The following is a 20828-nucleotide window of genomic DNA, read 5'->3' as shown; positions in this document are numbered from 1 at the left end:
GCAAAGCTAATTTAATTGCAATTCAGTATTCCTATAGTACTTAGTGAATCTCCTCTGTAATCTTTCTATAGCCTTGAAATCCTTTCTAGAATATAATATCAAGAATTGGCTATAACCTTTAAAAGTGCATTGATCCTAACACTGACCCGTGGAATGCACCTTGACGCAGTATCGAAAATAGCCATTCACCACTGCTCGTTGTTTTATGTCCTTTAGCCAATTTCATAACTCCAAACTGGCTAATATTATGATTCCTGCTCCACTGAGACTCAACCCAAATGTCCCATTTCATTTCTAGGCAACGATTAATGATTAATGATTCACACTCTGGAATCAAATTTAGTGACATCATCATTACACATATTTAATGAAACTGTTAGAAAAATGTAGCACCAGAGAACTTGCAAATAGCTTAAGAGTACATTTAACAGAAAGTATAGGGCATATCCTGGGAATTGCAAAGGAAACATAAAAGAACATCCAATTAGCATAGATTTCACAATTGAAAATCTTGTCTGAGCAGCCTTGGCTGGTAATGTTGTAGATGTAATTTATCTAGATTTTCAAAGAGCCTTCGTGCCCTTCTCTGGAGTGGTGGAGGCCCAGTGGAGATGTGGAGGAGGTTTATAAGATTGTGAGGGGCATAGATAGAGTGAACAATCAGTTTTTTCTCCCAGGGTCGCAATGCCTAATGCTAGAGGGCAGACATTTAAGGTAAGAGAAGGTAAGTTCAAAGGAAATGTGCAGAGCATGTCTTTATTTTTACCTAGAGAGTGATGGGTATCTGGTATATAACAGAGGTGTTTAAGAAGCTTTTAATAGTCACATGACTGTACAGAAAATGGCAGGATATGAACACAGTGTAGTTAGAAGGGATTAGTTTAGTTAGGCGTTTAATAACTAGTTTAGTTTGGGCTGAAGAGTCTGCATCTGTGCTGTATTGTTCTAAAAACATACGCTCTTTGAGTAAGCTAATGATGTGGAATGAGGGAAGAAGAAGCAGAATAGGTTACTAGTTAGCCTCAGGACAGAAAGCAGTGGCAGCAAAGGTTAATTGTTCATCATGGTTCACAATTTATATTAATGACTTAGAACCGGAAATGAAAAATCTAATTTCTAAATTTGCAGATGATTCCAAGTTACAAGTTTGGTGGACATGGTTTCTCTTCAGAAGGGCAGCTTCACGTTGCAGGAGGACATTAATAAATGCAGAATGGACAAATTATTTGCAAATGAGACTCAATAGAATGCTTTTGATTTCAAGCATCTCTGAGATATTCCTTGGAATTAAATTTATTTGGATCATACACATAACTACTGTGAAGATAAGATCTAATATGAGGCTGGATATTCTACATTGAGTTGCCTACATCCTGACTCTCCAAAGCCTTAAGGGACACATCAATACTCCTCACATGCCTGGATGGGTGCGGAGCTAGAGTTTTGAACAATTTTAGAATCACTGTGGTATTATTTAATGAAGAGCAGGATAGCTATCAATAGCCACATTTATCTCTCCAATTCCATCAACCAATTAAATATATTATCTGCCGGTGCATGATCTTTCTTTGTGGAAAATTGGCTATCACACTTGCCTTTATAAAATTGGCTGGATTTTCAAATTACTTAATGAAAACCCAAAAAAATCTTGCAGATGCTTGAATTTGTAAGTCAAAGCAAAGATTGCAGTGGAGGCAGATAGCATCTGTGAAAAGAGAAACAAGGCGAACATTTTACTTTGAAAACCCTTTGTCAGACTGTTTCAGGTCACCAACCTGCAGAATTTGTCGTGTTTTTAATATTTGTGGCATGTATCACCAGATGAGACATCCTAACATTTATAAGACACATCAAAGTCTTTAACCTGAAACATAAACTCTTGTTACCACCAATGAGGTAACTGACCCACTAAGTGCTTCCAGTTCTTATTCTATTCCAAATTAGTTAACTAACAATGACACTTTTTAAGAGAACCAGACGATATTAAGGGACTATGCATAAGTGACTGTACAAATTCAAAATTTTTCTCCATTTTATGACTACTTCAATGTCTGGGTGACAAAATATTAACAGAATTTATCTATGTAAAACACAACTCTTGATTATTCTAATAGCTTTCACTGCTTATCTTCATACCTTTGATACGCTGGTTTGAATAATTACTAACCACTGCAATAGATAATCGAACTGCAGCCTCAACGTTTCCTTGTAGCAGTGCTCCTTGAAGATGTGCTCAATGAAGGGGAGGGTTTTGCCTGTGATAGACTGGGCTGTGCCTACCACTTTTTGTACGCTCTTCCATTCTTAAGTCTTGGTGTTTGCATACTGGGCCGTGATGTTACCTGTCAGGATGCTCTCTACTGAGAATCTATAGAAGTTTGTCTAAGCTTTAGATGACATGTTGGATTTGCACAAACTTCTCAGGAAGTAGAGGTGCTATCATGCCTTTTTTATGATGGCACGTAAATGTTGGTCCTAGGGCAAGTACTCTATGATAACTGCACGGAATGTAAAGTTACTGAGCCTCTCCACCATTGATTCCCTAATGAAGACCTCCACTTTCCTCTTACTATAGTCAATAATCAGCTCTTTGGTTTTGCTGACATTAAGTGCGAGATTGTTAGAGCACCATTCAACCAGGTTTTCAATCTCCTTCCAAAACGCTGATTTATCACTACCTTTAATTTGGCCAACAACAGGGATCTTAAATATGGCATTGGATCTGTGCTTAGTCTCACAGTTAAAAGTGTGAAGTGATTGGAGCAGGGGTCTAGACACACGGTGCATTTTTACTAATGGTGATTGTGGAGATGTTGTTGCCAATCTGTGCTGAGTGGGTTTGCAGGTGAGAAAATGCTTACATTCCTCAGGCTACTTCAGTTCACTGTTACGCTGGCTCTGGTAAAATGAACACCACTACTGGGCAACAGAAGGTCAGACATGCCACTGGTAAAGTGTAGACGGAGCCTTACTCTACATCTGATTTACACTGAACTTCCCTAATGGGCATTAACTGGGACAGTAGGAAATGTGCGAATATACCGCATTAACACAACTTTTGAAGCTAGCCCACAGAAATATATAATATAAAAACAGTCTGTATTACAAAACATTTAGCTTTCAAAATAAAATTAAAATATCAATTTATGTGTGAAATGGTGTCCACAAGCATGTCTAGATGATGAAGGCTATCGGCTCGAAATGTTGACTTTTGATTCCTCTCAATAGATGCTGCCTGATTTGCCGAGTTTCTCCAGCATTTTGTGTGCGTGTTACTCCAAATTAAGATTCAAGCTTGAATTTGCATTTTAGTAACTGTTACCAATAATTTGACAGCCAGTTTTGTTTCTGAGAAAGCTAACTCTTTGAATATTACTTAAAGTAACAACCATTTAGAGAAGATCACAGTACAGATTATGACTGTTTGTGGTTGTGTTTGATGTGATAGTAAGATAAGTTATGCAGGTAGATTAGTTGTTACCATCATTAAAGGCTGCTGTCCTAAGCAGGACCATCCTGACTCTTCTAGTGATTTAGATCTGTGTTTAAGAATTGGTGTTCTTGATTACTTTACCTCAAATAAGATTTTTCAACCAAAAGTATAATTTGTGGACTTCCTACCTGTGCCCCTTCAAAATAGTTTGATTTTGAGTGTTGGAAACCAAATGTAAGATTCCAAAGAGTGACTCTTATTTGAAATCAAATCAAAAAGTGAAAATTCAAAGAAGAAATGGTCAGAGAACCAAGAACTTTAGCCCTTGATGTAAATGAAGTGGCTGAACTTTCACTAGACATGAGCATGAATGTACAAAAGTGCGATGGAGTGGGGCAGGGGTAATGATGGAGAGTGAATATTCAATTTCCTTTCATGCAACTCAGAGGATGAATATTTCACTCCACAAATGGAAAACATGCACTGACTTGTATGCAAGCAAGAGAAGAATATTAATCAGAGCATACGGGGGACGGGGGGAAATCCACTAAGGCTTGAAGAAGAGACTGTGTTTTGGGGTACACATAATTCTCAGGCTGTTAGAGCAGAAGGAGGAAATGCCATCTGGTCTGACAGACAGTGGGGTTGCATTTCCAGAAGTGAATTATGGAAAGTTTTACTGGGGATGGTTTCAATAACTAATCAGGAAATGCTTGCAAAGCTGGGCAATGCCCTTGGACACACACATTTTACTGAGTGCCCTTCAATACCTTTGCAACTCTCCAGTCCACATCTTGTAACATTGCAAAGCAAACCATCAGTAGAAGCTTCATGAAACAAAATATAACACCAGTCTGGGTCAGCTGGTTCAGCATATGGGATTCTTCTGTCATATGTAATGCAGTATAACATTATGGCATGGAGCTTCAGTTCTGCATCCCCTGCTCTATTACTACAACAGTTCTTTTGACCTTGTGTTTCCGAATGAAATATAACACCATTACATACCCTTGAGACTCAGAACAAGGATGACAAGGACAGGTACAAATCAGATTTCCATTTGAATTTACAATCTTGATCAGTAGCTCTACCAGGCCAATATAACAGTTTTTAAAATGAGGTAAAGAAAAAGGTTAGCTTTAAAGATTGTTTTTTTTCCTCACTTGTACATACAGTGAAACATTGAAACATACGGTGAAACATGCTGTTTGTGGCAAATCATATCAGTGAGGACGTGCTGGGGGAGTCTGCAAGTGTGGCCAGCTTCCAACGCCAACGTAGCATGCCCACAATTCACTAACCCAAACCTTGACCATACACCTTTGGAATGTGGGAGGAAACCTGAGCACACGGAGGAAACCCATGAGGTCATGGGGAGAATATACAAACGCCTTACAGACATTGGCAGGAATTGAGTCTATGGCAATAAAAAGCAATTGTGCTAATTTCTATGCTACCATACCACCCCTAAAATAATAAATAGGCAAGATGATGTATAAATTTAACATCTACATTGGGATTTTGCATTGACATTGCAAGTGTCTACTAGAATGAAAGTTTAAAAGAAAATATGAGAGACTGCAAATGGACACCGAGGAGGAAGGACAGAAACTGGGGGACCAACCAACCGCATTGGAAGCTGCAGGGGATGAAAGGGAGACCTCCCTGTCAATGCTCCGCCACCAGGAGATGTACCAGGGCTAAGGGAGTGGTGGTCCCTGGCTGACAACCCTTCAGCTGCCCTAAGGGCCCTGTCGGAGGTATGGCAGGCAGCAATGCCAAGTAGGAAACAACACATTCCCGTAAATCTCATTGGAATCTGGAAGAACTCAGCAGGTCAGGGAGCATCTGTGGAGGCAAAGAGGTAGTAAATGTTTTCAGGTTGCAGTCCTGAAATTTTAACCGTTCAGAGTGTGATCCTTAATTATGCGGGTGGTTGGGGCAAGTAAGGAAGTATTCATCAAAACAATTTTAAGTGTTCTGACAACTTTGGAGTGACAAAAAAAGAGAAAATGTTTTTCAAAAATAATTGATTAATTGACTGATTTCTAGCCTAGTATTTATTTGTTGCTGTGACATATCAAGTGAAATTATTTGCACCTTCCACATACATCTCTTTGATTTTCTCTTTTTTTATTGCACTGATGCAGGCAATTTGGAATAGTTAACCACCAGAAAGCCTCTTTCAAGCTATCAAAAAGATCGCTGAGAATGAACTGTGAGGAAGCGGGGTTGGGAGGTAGTAAAGGCAGGAGATTCATTTTCTAATTCATCATTGCTTATTGTTGCATGCTAATGTTGAACTATGATCACTTGATCCCCCTGTCAAGACTTTTAACACAGCCAAGCTCACTTCAGTACATCAAAGTAGGTGAATGCCATCAAATCCCTCAGATTATCGCACACTAATTCATACAGGGTGCTCCACTAGAGGATTTCTCAGCCCAGGACTAAAGACAAGGCACCACATTCTCTATGGTATTGTAGTTCCAAAACATAAAACTAATAAAAATAAAAATAGAGAACGGGGATAACATAATTAGTTTTTACTTTTAGCATGCAGGTATAACGTGGTGGCATGATGACATATGCTGTTCACGTACTTATAGATATAATCTGTAAAGAATTATTTAAATGAAAAATTACAATATTACTCAAATATTACTGAAATATTAAATATACAACATCCCTCGATGCTTAGCTATAAACTCCAACTTAATATAGAATGTCTCTCAACTTTTAGATAGAAGTATAGAATGTATCAATACTTCTATATATTTTTATATAAAGTATTTTATATAATGCAACTACAATATAGACATCCACAGCATGGTAAATTTCAAATTGTCCCATTCAAGCCTAAAGATTTAATCAGCCTGGAGGCTTTCTTACTCCTGTGGGATAACATCTTTCTTGACAAGAGGGATCCCTCTGCTTGGCAGGTGAGACTTGTGTCTGTGAAACAGCCTCAGATTCTGGGGCCTGTGAAACAATCTCAGGTTCTGGGACCTCCTCTGTGGTGGTTGTAGGAGTTGAATATGGGACTGCAAAAAGTGGTTCTGATGGCTCTGGACACATCTTCTGGTTGTGTTGGCATCCTGAACAGTGCATGGCAAGCTTCACTGGACGATGTGGATCATAATGTGTGAGTACAGCGTCTGGCATTACCATTTCCTTCATCTTTTGCAAAGGCAGCTCACACTGCCGTTTCCTCCCAGTCTATAATTATGAGTTCAAGGGGTAGAGCACAGTAGCCAGGTTTGGCAGGAACCTGTTATAGTAATTGACAAATCCTAAAAAGGACGACAACTGTGACACGTCCTTTGACCTTGGGGCATTCACCACTGCTTGAATTTTCTCAGCACACTCGTGTAGTTCTTGAGTATCAATGGTGTGACCCCAATAAGGGATACTTGGTTTAAAGAATTCACACTTGTTGCATTGTGCTGTTTTTAACACTGTTTTGACATTTTGGAGATTCCCATTGTCATCTTTCCTGGTAACAAGGATGTCATCTAAGTAACACAGAGTGCCTGGGCAGCCTTGCAGCACCTGGCCCATGGCTTTCTGCCAGAGTGCAGGTGCCGATGCTACTCCAGAAATAAGCCTACTATAGCAATAAAGCCCTTTGTGGGTGTTTATGGTAAAAAAAAAACACTTTGGACTCTTCTTCCATCTCCTTCTGTAGGTAGACCTCAGCTACATTCAATTTGTTGAAGTTTTTCTCTCCAGAAAGTTTGGAAAGATAACCTCTATCCTGGTCAGAGGGTTTCAGAATTGGGTTGGCGGTTACCTTAAAATCAGCACAGATCCTGACAGTCCCATCCTTCTTGGCCACTGGGACCACAGGCATTGCCCATGGGCTCCAATTAACCTTGGAAAGAATTCCTTCAGTCTCCCTGCAATGTAGCTCACTGGCTACTTTATCACGGATGGTATAAGGAACCAGACGAGCTTTGTAAAACATGGGTGTGGTATTTTCATTTAACACTATTTTACCCTTGATATGTTTGTATTTTCCAGTTCCTTCTCTCAGCACTGCTGTGGCATCATCCAGTACTTTCCTTATTTCACTTTCAGTTGAACTCTTTTGCAGGGGATGTGGCTTGCAAATGGTGGATGGATCTCCAATAAAGTTGTTGTCTCAACTATTTATGACCTCTGAATTCTGGCCCCCTAGCTTCTACCACAAACAAACCCAATGTTTGTTGTATTTCACAGATACAAATGTAATTCCAACAGGAATTATCTTTTCTTCAATATAAGTTCTTAGTTGAATACCTGCAGCCTTCTGTTTAATATCCTTGAACTGCAATTACAAGTTCAAACTTCAAAGTAAAATTTATTATTAGAGGACATACATTTTGAGTTCAAGAGTAGAGAGGTCATGTTGCAACTCGACAAATCTCTAGTGAGACCACACTTGTATTGTGTTCAGTTCTGGTCACCTCATTATAGGAAGGATGTGTAAGCTATGGAGAGGGGGCAGAGGAGATTTACCAGGAAGTTGCCTGGATTGGAAAGCAAGTCTTATGAGGCAAGGTTAGCAGAGCTGGGACTTTTCTCTTTGGAGTGTAGAAGGATGAGAGGAGACTTGATAGAGGTCTACAAGATTATGAGAGGCATAGATAGGGTGGATAGCCAGTACCTGTTTCCCAGGGCACGAATAGCAAACACCAGAGGGCATATATACAAATTTAAGGGAGGGAAGTTTAGGAGAGACATCAGGGGTAAGTTTTTTACACAGAGGGTTGTAGGTGCCTGGAATGACTTGGCAAGTATGGTGGTGCAGGCTAAAACATTAGGGGTATTTAAGGGCCTCTTAGACAGGCACATAGATGAAAGAAAAATAGAGGGTTACGGGGTAATGTGGGTTTAGTACTTTTTTTGAGGAATATTTGGGCCGGCACAACATTGAGGGCCAAAGGGCCTGTACTGTGCTGTAGTATTCTAGTGTCTAGTGTCTAGTATCTCACTACGTACAACTCTGAGATTCTTTTCTCTGTGAGTATACTTAGCAAATCTATAGAACAGTAACATTTAAACTCATTTTGTGGAGTAATTGAAACAGTTGAGAGTGTCTATTTCCATTTTAATTAATTTACCATTCACTTCTAGTGTAAACCATATCGCTTGTCTATTGTTAGTTTTCACATTGTTATTTTATAGGCTTCTGTGGCATTTTCATCATTATCAGATTTTTCATCAAAAGCATGCACTTTAGTGCTCTTTCTGAAACTGTAACTTGACTTTTTATCTTTTTCTATACCATGTGCAGTTAATTTATTTTTGTCTGCCTGACATACTCTATGTCTGTGTCCTACTTTGTTGCATTTTCTGCAAGTTTCACCTTTAAAACTGGATTGGTCTGTTACATGTGAGTCCCTGCCACGACAGTAATTCCATTTGCTTGACTAAGACCTTGCAATTTTGTTCACACTCACTTTCATTTCTGACTCCAACCTAATTTTGTCTCTGCTGTTTCCATTAATACAGCTATTTAAACTGCTCTTTTAAATCCAAGTTGTGCTTCAGTTAGGAGCCAATTTTGGATGATTTCTTATAAGATTCCTCAGTGCATCATTAGGCCCATCACTGAACTGACAATGCTCAGACACCTTCTTCAATTTAGCTACATATGCTGAAGTATGCTTTCCTTTTGTATCTGCTTATAGAACCTAAATCATTCTGCAGTTAACAATGGCTTGGGTTCAAAATGTTTCTGCATTACTTTCAGAATATCAGCAAAGCTCATTTCATCTGGTTTGGTTTGAGCAGTCAAAACACAAAGCAAACTGTATGCTTTTAAACCCAATACACTCAGCAAAACTGGCACTCACTATTCATTGGCCATTTCATTTGCTTTAAATACTGCTCAATTTGCTTAGTATACAATATCCAGTTTCCTCACTATATCTTGTGCATTTTCCCAAGTCCTCTTTCCAAAGAGTGGTGTCAAGGTTCAAATGGAATATGCCTGGATAGGCCTGAACATTTTTTATGCTTCTAATCTCAATCATACATCTTCTTGCAAGGTGTAATTAACTTGCAATGAGCTGGATATTGGGGGATAGGATGGGAGTGTTTGTAGTATACACTGTTGGTTGCTAAAGTGGGGAGGAGGGTTGAACTTAAAGCTATGCCAATAATGAGGTAGGAAGATTATAATTTGGCCTATCAGAAGATGATGCGCTGATCCTTGAATCTATTTTAAGCTTCAAGATTTAAAAAAAAGCCGCAGATGCTTGAAATTATAAAAAAACAGAAAATGTTAGGAAAAAATCAGCAGGTCAGACAGTATCTGTGAAAGCTAAACAGAGAATACTTCAGATCCCTGACCCATTATTAGAAGTGTGAGCTTTGTTAGAACAGCTTAGGACTACGGCATGAGAGAAAACATGGACACCGGTGATTTTAAAAATTCTACATTATCTTGTCTGCATATTACCATCTCATAACTGACTCACAATTCCCACACCCCACTGTGAACTAAAATAGCTTATCACTTTGCACCCTGCCTTTTCTCATAGTGATTGTTTTGTTTCTTCGATAGAAATTGAAGAAAGGCCTTGCGGCAGATACAGATTCTGCTGAATTATAATTTCCGCCTTCCATTTCAATATATCTTCTAGGAATCTAAGAGCCATATAGAATGTGGGTCACTGTTGTTCATGATTTATTAAAGGGAGGAGCTTTGCAGACAGTATCTTGCTATTTATAACTTCTGCATTCCAATCAGGATTTATGAGTTACCCACAATCAAAGCCTGCAGATGCTGAAATGCAGACAATTAATTGAGAGTCATGTGGTGTTGTCCATGTGACCAAGGTCTTTTCACAATGCCACAAGCCTCCCAATGAATTGTAGTCACAGACATTTTGTCTGGAGTCCCAAGGTAGCATGCTTCTTCAGTGACATTATATGCAAGACTCAGAGTAAATGGGGAGGGAAATCACCAATATTGTTCTGGTGTTGATGGCCACCTTTGTCTAAATTTCTGGAAGTTTGTAAAGCCCCAGATCGTAAATACTGGGTGTCACAACTTGCAAAAGTTAAATGTTTATCTACTCTGAGAAGACTGAGTCTGGTCATGTTGACAAAGCAGACTCAGCACATCTTAGCAAGGTGGAATTTTTCTCTTCAACTTTCTCAAGTGGAGAGATTTCTGAAGAGGAATATTTAACTCTAAAACTATGGAACAATGGTCTGCTTAGAATCTGTTTAATGTCCTAAGAGGATAAGAGGGAGTGGGTCCAACTGGATAATTTGCTGACAAGACCATTTGGTAAAATCATCTCATAATCAGAACCTTCCAGTAGACATCAGGTTGTAGGTTGCTTGATAGGGAATATCAGCCTCCCTGTGCTGTTTGGTCACTTCAAACCTAGTAATGGTGATACCTTTTGGCCAGAATATTTTCGGTGTTGCTTTGTGGTTACTTTCAATGCTCAGAACCTCAGAGCTATTGCAAGCTTGTCTCAAGGCTATGGTTAGGATGACAACCTGAAGATGAATTTGTACCATTCTTGGTTCATCAGCAACATCTTGATTACACAGGATTCTGTGCTGTACATGCTGTTCTCTGGTCTTGGTTGTGACACCACTTGTGCTCGTTGTGGATCAACTCAGTGAAAGAGGTCCTGTGCTTTGCCTTGAAGCTGCTGATCTTTCCACTCAAAGAATTACCATGGACCGAATGTTGCCAAGTATCAGCATTCAGCACTAATTAAGGACTACTTAGACAAGGTGCAACCAGTACAAAATATCTACTGGCAGTAGAAGGAAATTTGTAAGGCCATACCCTCCAAACATCCCTTGCACACAATATGCAGGAATTAGCCCGTGTCATGTTATTTACAAGATGTTCATGAAGTGAAATGATTGATTGTACAGTCGTAAAATGTTGCCTTTCTTTGTTTGTAGAATATTTTCTGTACAACTTTCTATGAAGTAAAGAATTTAATTTTATGGTAAAATATCTATGGCAGGAGATTGCTAAATTTACCTCTGAGATGATGAGGTTTGAGAGGAATCAGGAAGGAAAAGGTTTTGTTGAGAATAATGACATTATGTGCCAATATGTTGCTTTCTTCACTGTTTTGAACTGCTGCGCATGCATTTGTCTGATCTTTCAGTTCTTGCCACTAATATTTGTTTTTCTGATTTACTTCACAGTACTGTGCTTTTGCTTCGCTTTTCTTCATCTTGGTGTCAATCAGCACCTTCTGCCTCGAGACTCATGAGGCATTCAACCCCATCGTTAATAGAACGGAGATTGTAAGGAATGGAAATGAAACCCGGATGGAGACTATTCAGGAAACAGAAACAGAAGCCTTCTTAATGTACATTGAAGGAGTCTGTGTGGTATGGTTTACCTTTGAATTTCTCATGAGGATCACTTTCTGTCCCAACAAAGTGGAGTTTATCAAGAATACTCTCAATATCATAGACTTTGTGGCCATTCTGCCCTTCTATCTGGAGGTAGGACTCAGTGCTTTGTCTTCCAAAGCTGCTAAGGATGTTCTGGGCTTCCTGAGAGTGGTTCGCTTTGTTCGAATCCTGCGAATCTTCAAGCTGACCCGTCATTTTGTAGGACTGAGAGTTTTAGGACATACTTTGCGTGCAAGCACCAATGAATTCCTGCTGCTCATCATCTTCTTGGCACTTGGCGTCCTGATATTTGCCACCATGATCTACTACGCTGAGAGGATAGGTGCTAGCCCCCATGACCTGAGAGCCGATAACCACACACAATTCAAAAATATTCCAATTGGATTTTGGTGGGCCGTGGTAACCATGACTACACTTGGCTATGGAGACATGTATCCTAAGACATGGTCGGGCATGTTGGTAGGAGCCCTCTGTGCTCTTTCGGGCGTGCTGACCATTGCTATGCCAGTCCCTGTCATTGTCAATAATTTTGGAATGTATTACTCCTTAGCGATGGCCAAACAAAAATTACCAAAGAAGAAAAAGAAGCATATACCGAGACCGCCCCAGCTGGGATCCCCCAATTATTGTAAATCTGGTGTAAACTCTCCACATCACAGTACACAGAGTGATACATGCCCACTCGCTCAGGAAGAGATTTTAGAAATAAACAGAGCAGGTAGGAAACCTCTTAGAGGAATGTCCATCTGACCCTCGAATGCCTCCTTTGCACCTACCCCTGGTAGTCATTTTATATCTCAACCAGCTCTGGATTTCTGGAAAGGCAGCACATTTAAGCCATGCTAGTGTTTTGTATCAAACATTCTTTTAGTAAGCACGTTACCAAATAGAGTGCAGCCAGTCTAGCAACTTTCTTTATTGGAATGAAACCATGCATTGCTGAGGTAAGCTCCTCCTGGAATCTTAGTATGATATGTTAAATTATGGCTTCTGACAGTTTATCTTGTAGAGAAGAAAAGCAAAAATGCATACGAATATACCTTAGAATGACTACCAGAATCTACTATATTTCCCTGAAGTATTTAGCACTGCTCATAGTTTATTGGTTACTAATCTCTAAAATGAAGTATCAAGTGGATTTAGAACAGAGTGTGGTTTTATTTGATCAATTGTAAGGATCAAGATCAGGGTAAAACTGTGTGATTAAAAAAGACTATACCCCAGGCTAAACTGAGGACGTAGGATTCTAAATATTTGTCTATAGTCTAATTACTGGCTCTTTTACAGGAAACTTGCTGCATGAAAAGATATACAAATATAGACTTCAAACTCCTAGAAAAGTAGTACAGTTTACTGCCTGAAAAGTATTGAAGTGTTTCACTCCAGATCTTAGTAGCTTCTTTGTAAATATATTTAATGTTGCTCTTAAAAATTTGCCATGCATTATAATTACAAAATAACTTAGTATAATAGTGCAAATAATGCTCTATCTTTGTAACCTAATGTGAGAAGCCACTTCCCTGCTGTTTCTGAGTGAATTAGCATAAAATAATTGTGCATTTTAGTACAAAAAATATTTAACTCTTTCAATGAGAGAAATATACTCATATAATCACATCAGATTACGATGTTTCTAACACCTATTTTAGTATTAAAGATTTTTAGTCTAAAAATGCTATTTGTATACTAATGGAAGCATTTAGAATAAACAGGTTAACACCAGCATTAACAGAGGAGTGTCAATCAAATGCTTTAATTGTGCGTTTGCTAATATCACAGCAGTAACGTCTTACTTTGCTTTTACAAATAGTCTTCTGAAGAAACGTCAAAATATAGAGATTAATTTTAGTTTATTTAGCAATGAACTGTGTTTCTCAGACATGAAAGATTATGGTTCATAACATTACTGCAACCCCAACATGCTCTTTTCTCTGTTCTTTTTGTAACAGGGATATGAGCTAATAATTTTAACCAATTATCATCAAAGACAAAGTATCAGGGAGTGCAGGGAGAAGTCATAGACACAATTTTCACTTTACTGATTAAAATTCACTCTTGTTTGATTATGTACCTTTCTCTAATGTATTTAATATTTCTGCTTTGGTAAAACAATATTTTCATAGCAATCAACATCCAGAGTTCCACCCTGTTCATCTTGCCTAGCCTGCTGGGTTCTTTGGTAACGGAATGAGACTTTCTACAAAGATGAGTCAACTTCACTTCCAGTTCCACACTCCTGTTTCTCATTCCAGTCCTCTCACATGCCTCCACGCTTTAGAATATAATGAAAGAAACTGAGACAGTAATAGGTCTTATAACTTTTCAAGCCTTCTGCACCATGAAATCTCATTATGATCATGAGCTTTACCTCTCCATCTCATGGAGACAACTTCTTGGTATCCAGCTTGTCATTCCCTCTCAGAATTGTCCATGCCTCAATGAGATTACTTACATTATTTCAAGCTTCAGTGAATATATCTTCTTCTGTCCTGCTTCACTTTGCAATTCCTTCAATCTCAGAATCAGCCCAGTGATTTTATTCCACACAGATCCCAAGACATTCTGTCTCCTGTCCTATTCCCATTCCCAATTCCATATCTGTGCACCATGGCCATTTTCACTCGTGCCCTTCCCAACTCCCAAGAATGTGATCATAAGAGTTACAACAGGGAAGGATGTCATTCAGCCCATTGAGTTCTCTACCAAACTTACGTGTGAGCACTCTTACTTACTCTAATTTATCTGCCCTCTTAATGGTCCTGCAATTTATATTTCCTTTTGGATAAATTTTCAGCTGCTTTTGAAAACCACAGTCAAATTTACTATTATCCCAATCAGTGTACTGAACACCCTACTCACCTACTCCATAATTTTAAAACATCTCATCTAACTATAGATTCCTTTCCCAATCACCTTCAAATTTTCACCCCTAGTTCATAGCCCTTTGCCACTGATAATTTTTCTCTCTATCCATTGTCTGTCTCCTTCATGATTTTTTAATTTCTCTATCAGATCCCCTCACAGCCTCCTCAGTTTCAAGAACTGTAGCTTTTACAGTCTACCCTATCCCTGGAATAAACTTAGTAAATCTCTTTTGCACCCTCTTAAAAAGCTTTATATTTTACTTAGAGGGAAGCACACAGAATTGCAAACAATATTTCAACAGTGGTTGAGCCAGTATTTTATAAAGGCTTTATAATGGTTCATCATGATTCTTACTCTCATATTCTATGGGGCACATGATCCCCTCTGTTTTTAAACATCTTTCAACCTGCGCCTACCAGTAAAAGTTTAAATTTGAAATTTTGAACTTAGTTTGCTTGGTAGAACTAGCAGTGATGAGAATGATCAGCTGTGTGCTTCAGTTTCCGTGCTGTATAAAAATTCAACTATTCCAAAGGATGTGGCAAAATTGTGAGCTCAGCCAGTGTGGTAGAATAAAGCAAGCAAAAATAGCAGAGAACATTTTATATGGTGAGAGACTGAAAGTTGTTGGTGTATCCATGAATGCAAAACCCTGAAAGATAACAAAGAAAAAACATTTGGGAAGGCAAAAGTCTATTTCAAGAGCACTTGATAATGAGTATTGGCGTAAGACCATAAGCTATAGGAGAGGAAGTAGGCCATTCAACCCATCGAGTCTGCTCCACCATGCATCTTACTATAATGATATAGGGTCTTGGTAAGGGTACTCCTGCAATATTGAGTACAAGATCATCTCTATACCTAAGGAAGGATACATTTATGACACTGGGTTGTTTATAAGTAGGATACGCTGATTCAAAATAAGAAATTCCTTCACTGAGGTTGATAGATATTTATTGATGAAAGGAATCAAGGGGATAAAGTGGAGCTGAGGTAAAAGATCAACCATGATCTTATTGAAGTCAACATGTGGGTAAATAGCCTGCACCACCTTCAACTTCTTACATCTGCTCTTATATTTCTAAGAAAAGTGCCTTGGCAGAGCAGGCACAATGGTATTTAATTGAACGAAGCCAGTGGACGATGGATAATACACATTTTGAAATGTTTCTAAAGTTAGCAGTCTCTAGCTGGCATTGTTCCCCTTCCCATGTGTTGTCCATTTACACTCCACAAAAGACCAGAATGTATCAAAATATATGTGAAGGCTAACTGAGAGCAAGAGAGAAGGTGAGAAGAAGCACTTTGTTTTACATCTTGACCTATGGAAGCAAAGCTACATGCTGCTAAATTATATAAAAGGAATAAAATCTTCGTTCTTTAATTATTGAGCTGGTATTTATACTGTCCAATTATGATGTAACCAAAACCATTTCAATTACTGAGAACTACAGTATTTTAGTCTCCAATTCAGTGTGCTTTTCCAAGCATCGGCAACTTCCCCTTAATATTTTTCACACTTCTATCTTCTGTTTTCCGTTGTATACTACGCTCACTAAAACACAGTATTTCCTTCCCCATTCACAATAGTCTTTGCCATTTGTACTGATTTACACTATTTTACTCACCATATTTGGCAGGCTTGGGAAGGAGGGAGATCCTTTCTTTTCATTGTAACAACTGATAACGTGAGGGCCAAGATATTGTATCTTATAGCACATTATTTATGTGCGCTATAAGATATAATTTCATCAGATAATCCTTCATGAAGGATGCTCTAAGACTTGCTGAGTGCTCTGCCAAGTCTGGGATTTTCCTTTCTGGGTGCTTGGTGTGTCAGATACACAAAGACATCTGAGTGCTTTGTATGCATTGCAGCATCCAAAGTCCTGAGTTGCACATACAGGCACGCTTGCTTTGTTTTCATGCATACGTGCATGGCCTGTGACTTTGGCAGACTTGCGATCCTGCTTTGTTGTAGCTTAAAGGGTAAGGAACACAGCAGGCTGACTTCACTGTGTAGTGTGCTGTAGAGCCCGATGAGACCTTCTCCAACCTTGATTTCAACTGCCCATTCCTCAATCCTCTGAACTAATGGCCAGGTTTTGTAATTTCCTTTGCTTGGGGTTTTCTCTCCCTGTCCCCCTCCCCACTGACCTGTGATCCATGAACCAGTCTCGTGACATCAGACAAATGGTCTTTAGGTATATTTATTGCATGAGGCTCTTTCCAGGGTGGCTTGGGTTTGGAAAGATTGTGGCAGTAGGTCCTCGAGCAAAAAGATCTGTTGTCCTGTTGTTCATGGCTTGTTTCATTTACCTTCCCACACACCGTGTTTCCTAGGATGAAGTGCTTCAATGCATTTTAATGCATCAAGCCAGAAATGAGCTGCAAATGGGAATCTGAGAAGGGAGGGATAATAGGGAGTAATCCTATGGAAGAAAATTAATGGGGAACAGGGTGCTGCATTTAGAAACACATTTTGCATCTTTCACTAACTGCTTTTGTTATTTATTAGTTTTTATCTGCTAGATGTTTAAACACTTTGCTATATAACTCTTGGGAAAGGGACTAAGTAGGTAGCCTTATCAATGATCTGGAAAAAACACAATGTGCCAAACGGGCTTCTGTGCTGCAATTCTGTAACTTCAGCACCTTTCTATGAGGGGAGTGGCCCCCAAATTTAGCTGACATTGGAATCAGTTAAAGGATGCTTGTGGCTAACAGTTCAGATGATTGTTGTTCTGGGCCACATGGTAATTGGTTGCGCAGGTGATTAAAAGCTTGTTGTCCCTAAAACAAATTGAGCATAACATTCTGTTGGAATAAATATTACATAAAACTTCAGCATTTAACAAATAGGATGGTTTACAGGCATAACTTGACTCTGCCCCATTATTTCCTTACTAAGCCCAATAGCCTTGGTTTAAACTCCTTGATGGTGGTGTTTCAACTATAGAAATCACATTGAAGTATCCACTGCAGAAAGCATGAGTTGTAACAGTGGATTCCTTGTCCCTCCATCGGTCTGTCGTGACAGAATGTTGTCTCTCATTTATAAAGTCCTGCTCATTCTGTTCCATGCCACCAAGAGTAGTTGCTTTTGCTGATAATTGTTGAGATCAATCTTTCACAATTTTGGTGCCGTTGCTTACTATATTTATGTGATATTATTTGCCAATGCAAAATATTTTATTGGCTGAATGTGCTGCCTCTGGAGTAACTTTAGTTGATTGCATAGAGTGTTACAAACCATAGATTCTGCTAACCTTTAGTAAGAAACACAAACATACTACTTAGCATTTCATTCAGCTTTTGCTTGTATATTTGAAGATTTTAAACAGAACGGTGATGCAGCAAATGCAGCATTGGCAAACGAAGATTGTCCTCATATTGACCAGGCAATGACGCCTGAAGATCACCTCCCCTTCACTCGTTCTAACACCAGGGAGAGGAATGCCAGAGACGGGCCCTGCTTCCTCTTATCAACCGGGGAATTTGCATGTCCACCCGATGGAGGAATAAGAAAGGGTACGTAACACACAGGCAAGATACGTAACCTTATAGGTATATATATCAATCTGTTAATCTAGTATTGCTAGGATATACAGCTGCATTGGGAAGGTTTATCATGGATTAATAAGCAATGCTTAGCTGTGTAGAGTAATTGTCTATGAAATTCCATAGAGATTTTAGAAAGACGCTAAGCGCCATGAATTAAAGTGTAGAATTTCATTCAAGTCCTCTCACTGGTGTATTGTATGTGTGTATATATATATATAAAATTATATATATATATATAGATCTATACATAGAGAGACAGTATTATCCAAACCATGCCATTGGTGTGGTATATAGGAGCTTCATGTGCCATTTCTGATGGACAGTCTTCTATAGAGAACACTTAATATGTAAATATAATTTATAAAGTAAATTAAAAGCCAGACTAAAAAAAATTGATCACAACACTTTCATAAGAAAGTAGCTTGAAAACCTCAGCTAAAATTATCTTTGTAGCAAAGTGTTGAATTTGATTCCGTATTGGACAGATTGGCTAAAGAGTAATTCACTAGTGTGTTTCAATGTCAGCATATTGTTGGCCCGTGGAAGTATGTTTCTACCAGCATGAACGATGGAAACCTTTCAGCTTAAATCCATCCTGTATGTGTTCTTGTAGATCTGTTCAATGTTAAGTTCTTGTGCATGTTTGAAATGGAATTGGTTGCATGTCTAGTCTTTAAATGCTTCAATGGACTTCAGAATAGTATCAAATTGGCATCAAAATGAGACCAATTCTTACTGCGATGAAAGACTAAAGAGTTCCCAGGCATTCCTTCAAGCCAATTCATACCTTGTATGGGGTGAGATATCAGATCAAACTCAAATTAATCAAATTTCCACCACTGATATGACGTCAATATCCTATAAAAGGGTTTTCATTAAATTAAATTTGGTGAAGTAAATTTGTTAATAAAAGAAATAGACTAACGAAATGACTTTGGCATGGCCTATCTAACCAATGCAGACTGAACATTGGATTTTCTGTTCAGTTGGTTTAATTATACATCGTTTCAACATTTACTTTAGTTGGGTTGCATGTTTGTGTCTTACAAAACAGAATAACTACATAGAATAAACTATTCAATATCTTGCTGGTTAGTTTACTATATTAATGAAAGACTAACATAATAGTTTTGTGTTTCTGATGTACTTGTTATCTAGGATGGTTTTTTTTCTACAATCATGTTTTCAAAATAGGAGGCTTAGGTACCTCCTAATTTGAAAAGAGTGAATTGTCATTTGGAGTGGGGAGTTGCCAATGGGAAAAGGAGATGGGACAGGGGCATTTGGTGAATTAGTGTTGGCCTTTCACCTCTGTCCCCTGGATCAACACAAAACTCTATCAATGTATTAAATCCTTCTTTAGTTGGCTGATGTTCTGACTGGCCTTAATGCACTTCTGCATGAGAATGGCCATTATACTCCCAAACCTATCTCTTATTTGGCAATTTCACATTCTGAAATGTATTGGAAATGGTAAGATTGCTGGTGGTACTCACTAGAGACTATGAATTATATGTTAACTGAACTGATGTTGTTGAATACAAGTAATGATGGATAGAAATCACTGATTCTTCAACACTGCCATTCCTTCCCCTAACTCTTCACAATTCACAGAACATGTTTGACTTGAAAGCAGTGTGAAAGAACCTCTGGAAAGAATTTTCTGCCATGATCCCCACTGAGCCAGTGTGGTTGCAATGGTGATTGCTTGGATGAATTTTAATTTCCCCTGCCTCCTAACATATAGATTCTTAAAAGAATTTTTTTTTCTCATTTTATACAATCAAACTCCTCCTTCAGAAAAATTCGGTGATGCAGACTGAGTAGGCTCCAATGCTGAACAACCTCTTGATTCAGTATATTGTGGGAACTAGTAAACTGATTTCTATATTCTTGCTTTTGAATCAAAACTTAATTTAAAACACAATTTCCCTGTTTGGTCTTCCTCACAGTATTTGCACATAACAGTTTAAATATTACAAAACTGTTTATCATCTTAACCTGGCATATAGCTCATGTTTTAGTCAGGATTGTCAACTATATTGGTATTAGAGAATTATTTTAGTTTGGACAAAAATTCCCTCAGCTCATGCGATAAAAGGCCAACTGCTTCATAAATCACTCTGTATGGTAAACATTCAATAAAGCAAAGAAGTGCAAGTGCATGACAAATTCATGCCTGCCTTTGGCTAGCAGAGGCTGGGCAGATTTGGCAATTGATTGCAGGATGGGTAGATTTTGGCTGCTTTGTTCATTGCACTTTGATCTGGACCAATAACTGAAATATTACTACCTCAGGGATGAAATGAAGACATGATAATATCAACAATATTTGAACCTATAATTGTGCTGAAGTAGAAACTTGCCCCAAAACCTACACTGAAAAACTCTGAAAATGGAACATAAAACCACAATAAAAGTAAAAAAAATGAATAGCTCAGAGAAACAAAACTATAGACTATTTAGCAAAGCAGCACAATATCGAAGAGAGCATTAACATCCAACACAGCCTATCACATCGCCTGAGTTCTTCCTTAGAAATCAATGCCTGGTGAAATAATGGTTGTTAACTTAG

At 38.5% G+C, this 20828-nt stretch overlaps 1 protein-coding gene across 2 annotated transcripts in view; it reads left to right on the top strand.

Moving 5' to 3' along the window:
* Positions 1-20828, top strand: part of LOC140729492 (voltage-gated potassium channel KCNC1-like) — a 68249-nt gene that overhangs the window by 43346 nt on the left and 4075 nt on the right. For both annotated transcript variants that reach the window (XM_073049280.1, XM_073049279.1), the window contains exons 2-3: positions 11609-12542; positions 18023-18220. In XM_073049280.1, coding sequence (XP_072905381.1) covers positions 11609-12542; positions 18023-18220 — 1132 coding nt within the window. The remainder of the gene's footprint in view (positions 1-11608; positions 12543-18022; positions 18221-20828) is intronic.

The sequence above is a fragment of the Hemitrygon akajei genome, chromosome 6, assembly GCF_048418815.1.
Source record: "Hemitrygon akajei chromosome 6, sHemAka1.3, whole genome shotgun sequence".
NCBI lineage: Eukaryota > Metazoa > Chordata > Chondrichthyes > Myliobatiformes > Dasyatidae > Hemitrygon > Hemitrygon akajei.
This window is presented reverse-complemented; position numbering and strand designations above follow the sequence as displayed.